At 33.1% G+C, this 15,244-nt stretch overlaps 1 protein-coding gene across 29 annotated transcripts in view; it reads left to right on the plus strand.

Annotated features, from left to right (window-relative positions):
- Nrxn1 (neurexin 1) overlaps positions 1–15,244 on the plus strand; it is a 1,098,127-nt gene that overhangs the window by 486,597 nt on the left and 596,286 nt on the right. For all 29 annotated transcript variants that reach the window (XM_058573180.1, XM_058573225.1, XM_058573183.1 and 26 more), the window contains one exon: positions 6,482–6,920. In XM_058573180.1, coding sequence (XP_058429163.1) covers positions 6,482–6,920 — 439 coding nt within the window. The remainder of the gene's footprint in view (positions 1–6,481; positions 6,921–15,244) is intronic.

Consider the following 15,244-nt stretch of genomic DNA (forward strand, 5'->3'; position numbering starts at 1 on the left):
TAATATTTGCATATTTTATAGACATCAGTGTCATCAGGTTTGACATATGTATAAACACATTTATATATGGTAATATGTAAACTCTGTGTACCACACATAGTTTACTAAATATTGCATATATATATACATGTATGTATATATATATACATATATATATATATATATATATATATACATATATATATATATATATACATATATATATATATATATATATATATATATATATATATATATAAAATATTTAAAAGAAACTAAATTGTTCTATTCTCAATGGGCCATATGTACCTGGATTGGACATATGCATAAGGGAGTAGTTAAAATTGCATTTTTGTAAGCACTGTGTTAGTATGTGCCTAACAAGTGCTTATCAACTGAATTGAACATGTCAGCCATTGAAAAATAATTTCAAAATAATTAATAAGTTAATGCTATTGAGATGAAAGTTGAAATACATTTTATTTCCTTTTCTGAGTTGTTCCTTAGGTCATGCCAAAACAAATACAATTTATCTGCTCAAATTACTTGTTGGAATATCCCTTATACTTTTATAAGTTTGCTTTTCATCTTATTTTGAAACAAATGCACTGCTGCAAAAAGATGATGGCTAGAAAGATTACAGATGGAAGAAAAAAGTTGAATTCAGCCATTTGAAAAAAATATTTTCACTTGATCTTAATAGAGCTAAGTTATTAAGTGTATATCAAACAAGCAAAAATAAAAACTAAAGAAGCAGTCCCCTTAAATAAGTCTTAAACCCCGTAAAACCGTAGGACATATCTTTAACATCCTAGGTGATATGCCTAGTTAAAAAAAACCTACATGATGGGGCTGGGGTTGTGGCTCATCGGTAGAGCACTCGCCTAGCACGTGTGAGGCCCTGGGTTCAATCCTCAGCACCACATATAAATAAATAAAACAAAGATATTGTGTCTAACTACAACTAAAAAATAAACATTTAAAAAAAACTACATGATCTTGTGGAAATAGACAAATAGCCTCTCTTAAACAGGACTTCAAGAGACATTTTAATTGATAGGCACATGATAAATTCCTCTGCTTAATTGTGATATTTGATTCACTTAGAGATATTTTAAAGAGGACAGATGGAAGGAACAATAATGAGTTTTTTGGAACAAAGCTTGTAACTCAGAGCAAGGTCATCCTTTTTGCATGTTTGCAAATAGTTGTAAATCTTACTTAGTAACTGCTATCAAATGCTAAGTGACATTTCCGGCTGAAACAATTTTAAACTTGCATTGTTAGCTATTCAAACAGTATTATAAATCGTCATGATGAAATATATTCTCTATTTGTGCCTCCACATATTTTTTGATAAAATGGAATAATGTAATAACACCTTAATACATACAAAACTCTTGTAACAGGATCTGATAGATAATGAACTGATAGATCTTACTGATTCTTATAGTAAGTGGTTTTAATATTGTTGGCAGGTTTTGTTGTTGTTATATGGCACAGAAACCAGCTCATGAGAGAAAAGAAACTCCCAGTATGATGTGCCTACAATGTGCATGTGTTCCTAGAGAAAGGAACTTTACAGAGAATGTCCACGGTGTACCTCAAACTGCTCTGCAGATCTCATCACTATAATTCCTTTAACAATCAACTGTTAGCCTTGTTAACTGTCATCCTTGTTAAGACAATTAGATTATGCAGTTCCCTTAATTCAATATAAGAATGATAGCATTATCTTTTGTAACAATAATAACATTAATAAAAGCAGCTAATATTTGCTGGGTTGTTTACTCTGTGCCAGGTCCTCCATCCTTGCACTTTAATTGAAATACAACTTATTATTTCCAGTAACCCTACTGTGGTCAATATTATCATCCTATTTTACGGGTAAAATTCTGAGCCTTGGCAAGGTTGAGGAAACTTGTATAAGGTCACAGGTTTGCAAATAGATAAGCTAGCATTCTCTCTGAAATCTGACTTGAGAAACTGATCCTTAGCCTTTATTTGTTATCATTTCCAAGTAAAGAAGAGAGAAACCAAGACAGATTAAAATGAGCCATTCATGCTATCACAGGGAGGTTCATAATAAGTCTGAATATCTGCATGGATCCTTGACTCTAAATTTAGTACTCATTTCACCATCCCATGGCCTATCACAGTTATCGTATGAAAAGCCTGGATCAATGGGTGTTAATTAATTCAAAAACCTCACTGGAATTTCTAGACTGCTGCATATCTTTATTTTTTAAAATCATAATCTGAGTGGCAAATGTTTTCTCACTGAAATACTTATTTTGTGAACTCCTACTCTTTGGGAATAGCCTTGTCCATCAGCCACTAGTGCACAAACCTTAGAAAGATGTAATATATAATATTATTATATTATATATATATATATATATATATATATATATATATATACACACACACACACACACACACACACACACACACATACCATCTGCACAAACCTTAGAGAGATGTAATCCTCCAGACATATCTATGAACCTGGAGATGCAGTGGGCATTCTCTTTCTTTATGGATTAGTGTTTCAATATATCTCAAATTAGAGAATAATATACTGCCATCCAAAACCAAAACTGGAAAAAGTCAGATAAAGAAAAAGAACAACAGAGGCTTTTACCTCTACCTCATAGCACATGGTTTATGGGAAAATAAGCTCAAGAATTCATTGTTTGGACACACCTATCCTTTTTAGATGTCAGTTTTAGAAACTAGGAAATTGAGAAGTACAGGGATTGGGCAATTTGGCTTAGATGATTAGTGTTCAAATTAAACCAAGTTTACATATAGACTGTCAAACTGGTCATTTGTATCCTTTAACTCTCTTGTTTGTCCTGCATATTGTCCTGTTTTCAGGGCTATTAGCAACATTAAGAATGATAGTCAGTGAGTGTCTCTCTCAAATGTCTAACCTAGGAGAGTAGAAACCCAACCAGTTACTTCCTCTTCTCATTCTTGCCTGTCAAAGTTGAAGTGACATTTTCAAAGTCTTAACAAATGTTGGAGGAAAAGGAAACAAACCGTCATGACAATATGTTGAAAATTTTATGGTGGCTGAAAACAAAAACTGAAAAACAAAAACCAATAAATGTTGAAAAACTGAAAGCACATTTTATGTCTCTATTCCTTTCATACTTATGATGGAAGTCCTTGAAGCATGGAAGTGAAATTAAACATTTTAGAATTGCTTTTAAAAAAATCAATTATCCCAGAAAAACCTTGATTCTATAAGCATATCCAAATGAGCATGCAATAATATTACCAATGGCTGTGTCATTAGACTATAGATAAATTTGTTCAAGAGTGAAACTTAAATTGTGACTTTCTACATGAATAAGAAAAAAAAATGTATGAATAAGTATAAAGTAATCTCATGATTGAATACTACAATGTTGGAAGCAAAAATAGCTTACACATGGATTTCAGAAATATTCAGAAGACTCACAGCTACTCATTATTCTAATTGAACTAGATTCAGGTCATTTTAAGAGTAAGTCTAACTTTAGAAAAGAAGAGTAATTATGAAATCTGGGTCAGATGAAGTAGTGTCAATTGAGAACTATATGCCTATCTATCCAAAATTGCTTCTGTTTTCTAGAGTAGGCTTTCAATGAATACAAAAATGGGTAGGAAAAAAATACACATTTTGCTTCTCCTCAAGATTATTCTTCTCAGAAAATGATTTCACCTCTGGAGAGGTCTATCCCAGGTGTTAGTCACTGTAAAAGTAATTCAGACCCCACAAAATGAATTTGAACATGAGATTACCCCATGTATAGGCAATTTATCATTTGGGAAGTAGATATGCCCAGGCATTTTCACATTCTCCTAGAGAAAGAGATAAGAGTTAATAATTAAGTTGTGAGATTAGTTCCCAATACTGCATCCTGTCATATTTTTATTATTATTATTTGCCTGTAATCTGAGAAATAGGTTTAGAAAGTAAAGGAAGCATGTTATTCAACTCTTAACAAATATTTACTGTCTTCTCTGTGCCAACTACTGATCTTGGTCACCCAAGGTTCCTACCTGCATAAATCATAGATTCTGGTGGAGATTTATTTGGGGGGGGGGAGTTGGTGAGGGAGGATTACATTGCTAATCCTAATTAATATGACCAAGGGTAATAGCCTTACTTTTCCTTACATCTACCTGAATCTTATCACTAAGACACCCAATTCACTCATAAGATGATAAATCTCTGACTGACTCTGCTCACAGTTGTCCTAACCCCACATCCTTCAACTTTGTAGTGACTGATGTTAGATTAATGAGAAAATGTATCTAGCCACATACCTACTTTATCATGTCAGAAACTCCCAGTTCTATAAAGGTGGTTTAACTGCATGAATAGCATGTTAGCATTGATCAGCAGAAGCATTTGCATCCTTTGGATTAGAAAATATGCATTCTTTATTAATATCTCTGTCCAAAGGCTCTGCAAATATTAAAATATAAACCACCAGGAAAAATGGAAAAAAATTATATGCTTGGATAGCATGGAAGTCATGGTAAGAGGTTATAACTTGAAAAATCATCCATTAAAAGTATTTTTTCCACTTTTAAAGATCTCCAGAGAAAGGCAGTCCTAAATCAACTTTCCCCAGGCTTAATAGCTCTTCTCTCTCTTCAAGACAGTATTCTTAAGAATTAATGTAATTCCTTTTTTGTTATTGCTTAAGTTCATTTTCTTTTCTTCTGTTGTCAATGGATGCTTGTTAAGTCATTGTACATATTTATTCAAAGAATAAAAGATATCATCTTCTTTACAATAATCCTTCAAAATTAAGAAAAATTGAAACCACAGGCTCAGCACTGGAAAGATGAGCCATTTATTTGATGCAAATCAAGTATAAAAACCAATTATATAATGCAGGCCTATTTTCCAAACATTTTCCTAAAATAGATAACTTTAGAACCGACACCTCTATTAGACTATGATTAAGCAATGATATACATGATCATGTAGTTCAATGTGGTTGAAATTTATAGAAAACTTACAATGTGTTGGATTGATGGCCTTTAAGTGATTTTCTCAATTACATGTATTTTCTTATGTAATTGTTATAATTATCCTGCATAGTGTTAGTTCCCTTTAAGGAGGAAAACCCAGGTTTGAGAGATCATACTTTTGGGTAATGCTGGAGTCAGAACTTAAACTCAAGGATCCCAGTCCCAGAGCTGTCCTCTTAATCACTCTGAGAAATAAAGCTTCCACTCACAAATCATAATAGGAAGTTCACCGGGGTGAGCTAAAAAATTCATCTCTTTGTTCATTCAATTGACCACAGGTTCAAAAGACACACCACTGTGTTGATTTGGTTGACATCATAGCATTAGTCAATCAGATACAGGCAGTTTTATTTTTCCTGTTAGATAAATACATTTTTAAATTTGGATAAATTCATTTATTTATTCACAGGAACATTGACTGTGTGAAAATTTTCAGTACCTTAAAATAATTTCAAGTTATCTTGACATAAATAATTCATCCTGAAGTCAATATGGGCTATGTATTTTAGAAATGTGATTGTCTATTATATGCATTTGGTAAAGAAAGGATATGATATTCTCTTTTTCTGTATGTAAAAATACCTATAAATTTAGTAAATGTGATGTGATAGCAGAGGCATGATGTTATGAGCTCTGCCAGTGAATTTACCCAATGTCTTATTTAGATTTTCATAAAACCCTAGGACTATCATCAAGCATTCAGTACTATCTAGTCACTTTAGATGAAGTGCCTCAGAAAATGAGCATATAAGAAAACCTTTACTTGGCATTTAAAGAAATCAAAAGTAAAACAAAACAGGAGGAGAACTTGTGTTGGATAGATTTATAGTAAACATGACATTCCATATATCACGGTCCATGTTACCTAACAGTATCAGCTGTCAATGCATGGATGGACAACAAAGAATGTTTGCATCTTAGTTATGCATTATGGATTTTCTCAGAAATTTCAGGCCACTTAACATCTCAACTTTTTTGATTTTTATACAAAGTAAATATGCACCATTAATATATAGACTTTAGACGGGTTCCTATATTTTAGAGGACAAGTATATATATATTTTTTAAATCCTACTTCAAATAGTTCAGTGATGGAAAATCTAAATAACCTAAATACACATATTTAATTTTAAAAGTATAATATCCAACTAGTAAAACAACTACCTTTAATAAATTTAAGTGTTTATTGAAATATTGCAAATTTATTTAAATGTATTTGCACATTTATTCAACTATTTTAGGCAGTCTATGTGCCTACGCCCACACATACAGTATCTGAATTAAGTTTATGTTTAATGAGTTGATACTTGAATTTTATTTATTTGAAAAAAGACTCATTTACACAACAGAATTAACTAACATTTTGTGCTTTTTTATGATCTACTTGCAAATTACATGAGCTAATAACAAGTTCCAGATATTAAAATATGAAATTTAGTTTCTCACTGCTATTCTTTACCCACAGGTTGTATATAAAAATAATGATGTAAGGCTGGAATTATCTCGACTTGCCAAGCAAGGAGATCCCAAGATGAAGATCCATGGAGTGGTGGCATTTAAATGTGAAAATGTCGCAACTTTGGACCCAATCACTTTTGAAACTCCAGAATCTTTTATCTCTTTGCCTAAATGGAATGCAAAGAAAACAGGCTCCATATCCTTTGATTTCCGTACAACAGAGCCAAATGGCCTCATTTTATTCAGTCATGGCAAGCCAAGACATCAAAAAGATGCCAAGCACCCACAGATGATAAAGGTTGACTTCTTTGCCATTGAGATGCTGGATGGCCACCTCTACCTCCTCCTGGACATGGGGTCAGGTACCATAAAAATAAAAGCCCTGCAGAAGAAAGTGAATGATGGAGAATGGTATCATGTAGACTTCCAGAGAGATGGACGGTCAGGTAATTTATCACTTTTCTATGCTGTTTATCTGCTGAAACATCCCACCAAACCCCTGACATACTTGAAAATTAAAACTAAGACATAGGAAAGATTTCATGGATCTCTCTCTCTCTCTCTCTCTCTCTCTCTCTCTCTCTCTCTCTCTCTCTCTCATAAAGGAAATGGTCTTATTGTTTCTGTTTTACATAATATAAAAATCATAAGGAACTAATTAATCATCATAGTTGCGCATCAAAACCCAAATGCTTAAATGGCTTCTAGAATAGTTTCGTAAGTGAAAATTTGTTGGATAATCAACTGCCGATTTTTGCAAGAAATCTAATCTTGAATTTGGCAAATGACAAATTTCAGGGTTCTTGTATTCTCAACTACATCTCATGTCATTGGACATCTGGAGGTACAGGTTCTGGCAAACATGAAATACCAAAATATTGGAGTGATCCACACATAAAATCCTTACTTTGGAACAACACACTTTTATCCTAAGAGGATCTATAATATTGAAAATGCTTTAATCTACTAGTGTTCAGAGCTCTGCTGCCTTTCAAATACCTTTCCTTTGGACCTTTGAAATTCTCCCACTATGTATTTGTTCCTCTGGCTTCCTTCCACTTCCTCTTATTTCTCTAAGAAAGTAAAGAGTAGCAGAGAAAATTTCCCTGCAATAATTTATACTGAAAAATTAGGTAGTTGCTTAGGGAGAATAGAGTTTAAGAGTATGCACTTTGAAGGGAGAAGATCATCCAGGCAGAGGAAAGGACCTTTGTGGTATTCCTGATAAAGAAGAGGAAAGATGGGAGGGAGAAAAGGAGGAAAAGAAGAAGAAAGGTAGAGAAGAAAGAAAGAGACAAAATATCTGTTTACAGTTTACAACTAGAAAATATTTCTTTTAAGCTCTTCACCCAGTGCCCTTATCATTCTTCTAATTTTTACATCAAATTACATTATCATAGAAGGTATCTGAATTTATATCTATATACTGCCCTGCTCCCTTTTCCCCAACTCTCTCATTTGCTTAAATATTAAAACTCTACTCTGTATTTTCTTCTAAATAGCAATGTAAGCTTGGCTAAGGCATTTTTAATGGGCCTGGGTTTCTTCATCTGTAAATCAAAGTTGGAAAAGACTCCTTTCAAACCCAGTGATGGGGGAGTCTACAATGACAGAGTGGATTCGATATTTCTAAAAAGCTTTCCAGATAACTGATGATTCATCGAATTTGGGAACTACACACCAGATGTCACCTGGTGCTTCTTTCAGAACCAATAATCTGTGGTGGCCGTCCTGTTTCAGAAGGGCCATGCAGAAGTCCTGGGCCATCCTCTCCTTCCATCCTCCTGACTTGAGCTCTCTTCCCACTCATTGACTTTGGTTTCTCGAGAGTCGAACTGTTTCCTGTATCCCTATTACCCAAGCTTTTCTCCATGTTTATTGATGAACAAGATTGTGGTTTTGCCCTTCTAGAAATATATTTCTCATGCAATAAAATTAAGAAATGGAAAATATGAGAATTGGGATAGCAGAAGGAAGGACAGAACCCATTGCTCTGATCTGTAGGTATCTTGGAAACTCTATTTCTAATTCAACTCTCTAGAAAGTTAGTCCCCCTCAGTCTTCTCACTTTTCTAGAGAAGATTGCAAATTTATGAATTCTTCTTTGTTTTTTCTGATTAATCTGAAAAGAATTCTTGGTTGGTTTTGTTTGTTTTCTACCGGGTATTAAACTCAGGGGCATTCAACCACAGAGCCACATCCCCAGTCCTATTTTGTATTTTATTTAGAGACATGGTCTCACTGAGTTGCTTAGCACCTTGCTTTTGCTGAGGCTGGCTTTGAACTCATGATCCTCCTGTCTCAGCCTTCAGAGCCACTGGCATTACAGGCATGTACCGCTATGCCCAACTGAAAAGAGTTCTTGATACAGAAATATAATAATGGAATGTCTCTCCCTGGCTCCCTCCAACCTCTCTGCCAGAGTTATAGCTGATTTGCTACTTAAGAACCTTTAAGCAAGAATTTAAAGGAGGGTAGATGCAGAGCTAATCTAGCACTTTCAAATATTAGGCTATGGATGATATAATTTAACTTAAGATATATCTAAAATAAAATTTTAAAAAGAACTTTCAGTTGTAGATCATTTTAAGTCAGGTTTTCTAACAGCTTAAAATAGAAACAGAATATATTAGAATCAGTGGGCTTCTTTTGAAAGTTCAAAAAAGCAAAAAATACAAATGTCAGATCAGTTATATATATTTTATTCATTAGGTATTTTCATTCATTAGGTATATGAAAGTAATATATGGTTAAGACCAAATTGTTAGTAAATATAAAAGAATATAAAGCATAAAACCATCCCTTGTTCATTTGATAACACATAAAAGAAAAATAATTTAAGTTTTTTACTGAAGTACCTTGTAAGGAGAAAGTGGCAATGCAGTTTAACAGATAAATACCTTAGTCTTCAAGACAAATAAAAAATATATATTTTTTTCTGTTTAAGTACTTTAATTTATCCAAACTACCAATAGTTTATTACTTACACTACTAACATCTTCACTGGAAAAGGTCAAAAGCAGATAATATCTACTTTAATTTACAAAGTTCATTTCTGTATGAGAAGAACAGGAATCTGCTCTAAGAAAGTTTTATTCACAATCTAAAAAAATAAAACCATGATTTTTGTTGTCATCCCATGGAAAGGTTAAGTTACTATGTTTGGTGGTGTTTTCATGGTAAAGTACTTTTATGTGATTAAAATTTCAGATTAGTGAATTGGAACGAACAATATAAAAACCAAAATTCATTCACTAAGCCAAATTCTGCCCTTTACTAAATTGAAAAGAGGAGAGAGAGAAAGAAAGAAAGAAAGAAAAAGCACACTCATATTATGTTGGCCTAGCTCAAAGGAGTTTAATGTAATTTTAATAACTGCTGCTGTTAATATTTTATATATAGTATTTTAATTACGTTCTATATTTGCACACTGCATTGGTTTGGTATAGAACAGCCTTTTAAAACCAATGAATGACTCTGCCAGTTTTTATTTGACTTAAAGAATATTTCTGATTTTAGCTGATGTCACGCTCAGATTCATAGTTCTGTTAAAATTAAGAAACATTACAAGAAATAGTTCATTTTACCCCTTTCCATACCACTTATATTGAGAAGGTACATGGAAATTATTTTTCATAGAACAGATAAAAAGCACTGCTATGGCAGGAGGGCATGATGAAGGATATAGCTGTTGATTTCCCTGGAATACTCCTTAGCTGAATATTTAAAAACACTTTTTTAAAAAAACTCAACATTACCTCTGCTATTAAAGTAGAGGAAGCATGAGCCTGAATTACTTTTTCTGGTTTTGACCATTTCAGTTGACCATACTCATTAAGTAGGAATATAATGAAGCAATGATCATTAATCTGATATACTATAATTATTGGTTATCTTGTTCGGAGTTATAGTTTAATTAAGATTTGGTGGGCATAACTGAAATTTTAATATACTTCAAATAGTTTATAAGGGAAACCCATCTTTGAGAAAGACTATCTTATTTTTTAATATATCCACAGTTTCTGGTACTTTCTTGGACATAGTAGTATCTTTTTTTTTATTTTTTTTTTAAAAAAGGAATGAATACAAATGGATAACAGTACCAAACAACTAATAAAAATAGCAGCATTTTTAAATTTGAAGGATAATAGGACTCTTTTACATGTAAATGCAACTTTTTAAAATGTAAAATAAAATGTGTTCAAATTGTGTTGCTTCTTAAAAGCAGTTTATATAATAAAGGCTAATAAATGATGTCCTTTTGTAGATACATTGCCATCCTCCTCACCCAGACAGGTGAAATAATACCCTGAGAAAATTAAATAATCATTAGAGAAATTTATAAAATGGCAAGCTTTTATAGGGATAGGACTTCTTTTTCTGCTTGTTTATGAGATCTGTATGTCATTTGACAAACATGTAGGTAGTTTCCTTCGGAGGAGTGGGATATGCAGCCACAGAAGCATGCTAGTGACAAGGAAGACAATCTTCCTGGCCAGTCATCTTTCTGATGGTCTGTTCTTTGACCCTTTGTCCACTAAAAAGGGTTTATGAGCTCCTTATTCGATAATAAATCTTATCTTCATCTGTACACTTTTCTGGAACTTCCTCATGTGGGATAAAATTGGTTGTATTGGGTTATTTCCAAACCATGTCCCTTCTTCTATTCTGAAACACGAGAAAGAGAGAGGCACTTGATTCCCACACATCGTCCAACACTCTGGCCACAACTGTTTCTGTGCACAATATAGCTTTCTTTCATTGCCTTCTCATTCTAGGACCAGTGTCATTGGAGGCCAAGTGGACAGAGCAATTCAAAATTTGAAATTTCAGATCTTGCATTAAGTGGGAAAAGAAAGAATCATACAAAATGCAGGCATGAATTAGTTCTAAGATCAGAGTAGATAACTTAAGTGCTGTGAAAAGTAGGTATCTTCTGCAGATAGCTTAGCTACTAACAGCAAAACCCTAAATTGTTCAGTTAATAAATATGATTGAAGAGGCCTATTGTTTTTGCAAACTTTGCAGGATTTAAGCATGCGTATTTTACCAGCCCCTCCTCTTCCAGACTTCCTTTTTTCTGTCTCCTTTGGTTCCAACCTCAACACAAAACAGTTGCCCAGGTATTTAGCTAAAGTGTGAATTGTGCTACAATTAGGATGAGGTTAATGACTGTTTTCTTGGGCGGAAATACTGTTTAAATTTGTGTTAAGCTCTTTGGCTCAGTTAAGGATATCCTCTCAAGTATTTTTATAGCAAACTGCCAGTAATTTTTTTTTTTTTTGCAAACTATCATTACACATTGAAATCAAAGAGAAAACTCATTATTCTTGTCAAGTTCCGGTTGTGTACAGCAGGGTATAGTGGATTGTATCAGCGGTTATTCATGGGTAAGCCTACATTTAACAGCTAAGAAGCCATTGAGATTTGAATTGAAGTCATAGAGTTCCAGTTTAAGAACTAGAAATTATAGTGGGAAAGGCACAAGGCTCTCTCAAGAGCACATAATTAGAGGTTTATAGTAATCACTGTTTGAAGTGAACAGTACTCTCTAGCTATCTATTACCACCACTGATTTCTGTGTGTACCATTGGTGATTCACCATACTTAGCTATTTCTACTTGAACAACCATTAGACAATTTCTCTATTTAGGTCTTGATTTGGACTTACCCTCTGACTATAAATGTTCCTCCCATGTTTCTACCTATTAACCTGTTGCATATATTGAGATAATTTTAAGTACATTTCATAAATATACTTTATTTTGTTTCTGTACCCATAAACCACTACTCATCAATGGGAAGGCTGAAATACCTTTTCAATAATTTGTTAATTATTTGACCAGATAATCAGATGAAGTCAGTTTTGCATGAAATTTTTGTATTTTATTAAATTAATGCTTATATTTTGTTTATTCTGAACATGTTTAAAGAAAGATTCATTTATTGTCTTCTGCACGCAAAATAATTTGTATTCATTTTTTTCAGTCTTTGTTGATACGGACATATATTTTATGTAGCTCCAATTAAAGTATAAAGGTAATTTTTCAGGTTGTTTAATATGATGATACATGTTCTTTTTACTTGATAATATTTTTATCGCAAACTGCCAGTCTTTTTTTTTTTCCGCAAACTATCCTTACATATTGAAGTCAAAGAAAAAACTCACTATTCTTGTCATGTTCTACTGTGTACAGCAAGGTAACAAATTTTATTTTTTAGGATTATGAAATTGAAAACTAAGATGCAAAGCAGAGCTATGCAGAGGCATCTTAGCTAGGCCCCCAGGCTTGTAGGACTCAAATATATTAAAATTCCTAAAGAAAAGAAAGTCACATGGACAAACCTTGTCAGTACCCATCTGAGCACTGCCCTGGGGACTTGCCTGTTTCTCCACTATAGGGATGGAGGTAGGGCATCTTAACTGAGGTGAGGATTTTCAGTCATTCCAGGCCAATATTACTATACATTTCCATATCTCGTGCACTCTCCTTATTCAGAATCCATGTTCCCCAAACACTCTTTTAAGATTTAACACCCATTAGAAGTCTAATTGCAGGGAATGGAGAGAATAGATCAGTTACATATTCAAGGGTAATCTGGTTCCTCTAAAAATGACAATTTTCCTCATAAATGAATAGATTTTTATAAATTTTATACCATATTGATAGGGCTACATGGGAAGTAGTCCACATCCTGTGTTAGGTTTCTTCTCATAGAGAATTAATAACTTGGCATCTATAATTTATACACTGGTCTTGTGGACTTGGTAAATATCAATAAAACCCTGGGAGATGAAACCTTGCTCTATAAATATATTGAATATCCTTTTTAAGCTTGCCTGGCTAAGTGGCAGGTCCTAGAATATGGCATTATTTGACCATACCTAGCCCCAGTGATTCACACTGTAGAATGTTGAGGGGAAGTCAGTGAAACTTCTGAAAACCAATCTTCCAATTGTAAAATTCTGCTTGACAGATATTTACAACTTCCATCATTCTGAATGATCATTCTTAAAATGCATATGTGAACACAGGCTGGTGTAAAGGTGTATGTGTGTTTGTGTATGCACATGTACATGAAACATGGTTTAAGACATGTTTGATACATGTTTGTGTATCTGCATGTACACAATACATGGTATGTGTTTAATAAATGAATTCATTTATACTATTGGTGAAAAGTTCAGGCATTTCCACAAGTACATAAGTGAATCATAAGTTTCCCTTTATCACATACTTTATTTGGTGTTGGAAAATTCCCAGCTGTTTTTCTAGAAATCAGTATATCAATATGTGTGTGTATGTGTGTGTGTGTCTGTATAAAATTGTATATTTGCTTTTCTATATAAACAAGATCGTACTCTCCCAATTATTGGGTAGAAAGCTTGAGAGATTTTTTTCTATGCTATTTGTTCTAGTTGTATCATGTATTACTTAGTTTGAAGTCTTTTTTTTTTAAAGTATTTATTTTTTAGTTTTAGGTGGACACAATATCTTTATCTTTTTTTTGTAAGAGAGAGAGAGAGAGAGAGAGAGAGAGAGAGAGAGAGAGAGAGAGATTGATTGATTTTCAGCAGATACAACATCTTTGTTTGTATGTGGTGCTGAGGATTGAACCCGGGCCGCACACATGCCAGGCGAGCACGCTACCGCTTGAGCCACATCCCCAGCCCTCTTTTTGTTTTTTTTAATGTGGTGTTCAGAATAGAACCCAGTGCCTCATGCATGCTAGGCAAGCACACTACCACTTGAGCCACATCCCCAGCATTTTTTTTTTTTTTGGTGGTGCTGGGGATTGAGCCAGGGCCTTGTGCATGCAAGGCAAGCACTCTACCAACTGAGATATATCCCCATCCCTTACTTAGTTTGAAAATGGTAATATTTACTTAATCATTCTTCTGTTGATGACCATTTAATTTTCTTCCTTTTTAAAAAGTCAGTCTTTTAAATTAATTTATTAATGTCTTTATACATAATGTCTTTCTGTATATTGGTCAAAAAAATCTATAGGATAAATTCTAAGAGCCCAAATGGCTGATTTAATTGTATTTTTAATTTTAAAATATAGTAACAGGTTAATTTTGCTAACTAGTATTTCAGTTTACATTCTTATCTGCAGTATATGAAGTGCCCTTCACCCTTTACTCTGACCAATATTAGATATCAAACTTTTAAAGTTTCTTCTAAGATTTATTTTTTCACATATAGATTTATTCCTTAAGTTTTCAGCTCATTGGTAAATCCAAGTAAGCAGAAAACAGAAAAGATGATAGTGTTCTTTTTGTTTTCAAATGAAGTTTATTTCAGTTATTTTCATAAACCTAATACATGGCATTTTGTTTTTTTAAAGATGAAAAATTTCAAAGGACAAACAGAAAAGCCCACTAACAGCTCATAATCCTCATAACCTAAGATCCCAATTGTTAATGATAATCCTTATTGGTAATGAGAATCCCTATTGGTATTGTTATTGTTTGTTCATTTTTCAAACAATTTTATGAGACTATTTATTTTACATTTTGTATCATATCGTATTATTAATGTATTATTTTGCTTTTACCACATTTAGTTTTTACTGAGTTCAAATTTTTTAATAGAATAAGAATTCTGTGTAACTTTGTGGAATGTGATTCTTTTGCATAGTGGAAGGTAGAGTGGAATTATGGGTGAATAAAATTGACATTTAACTTAAAAATGATTTGAAGCAGCAATTGCAAGATTTTTATTCAAAAGGGAACTTCAGTTTCATCTTGTCAATTCTCTTATTT

This window comes from Marmota monax, unplaced genomic scaffold (genome assembly GCF_021218885.2).
Source record: "Marmota monax isolate L192 unplaced genomic scaffold, Marmota_monax_Labrador192_F-V1.1 WCK01_AAM20220418_F8-fsc00015, whole genome shotgun sequence".
Taxonomy (NCBI): Eukaryota; Metazoa; Chordata; class Mammalia; order Rodentia; family Sciuridae; genus Marmota; species Marmota monax.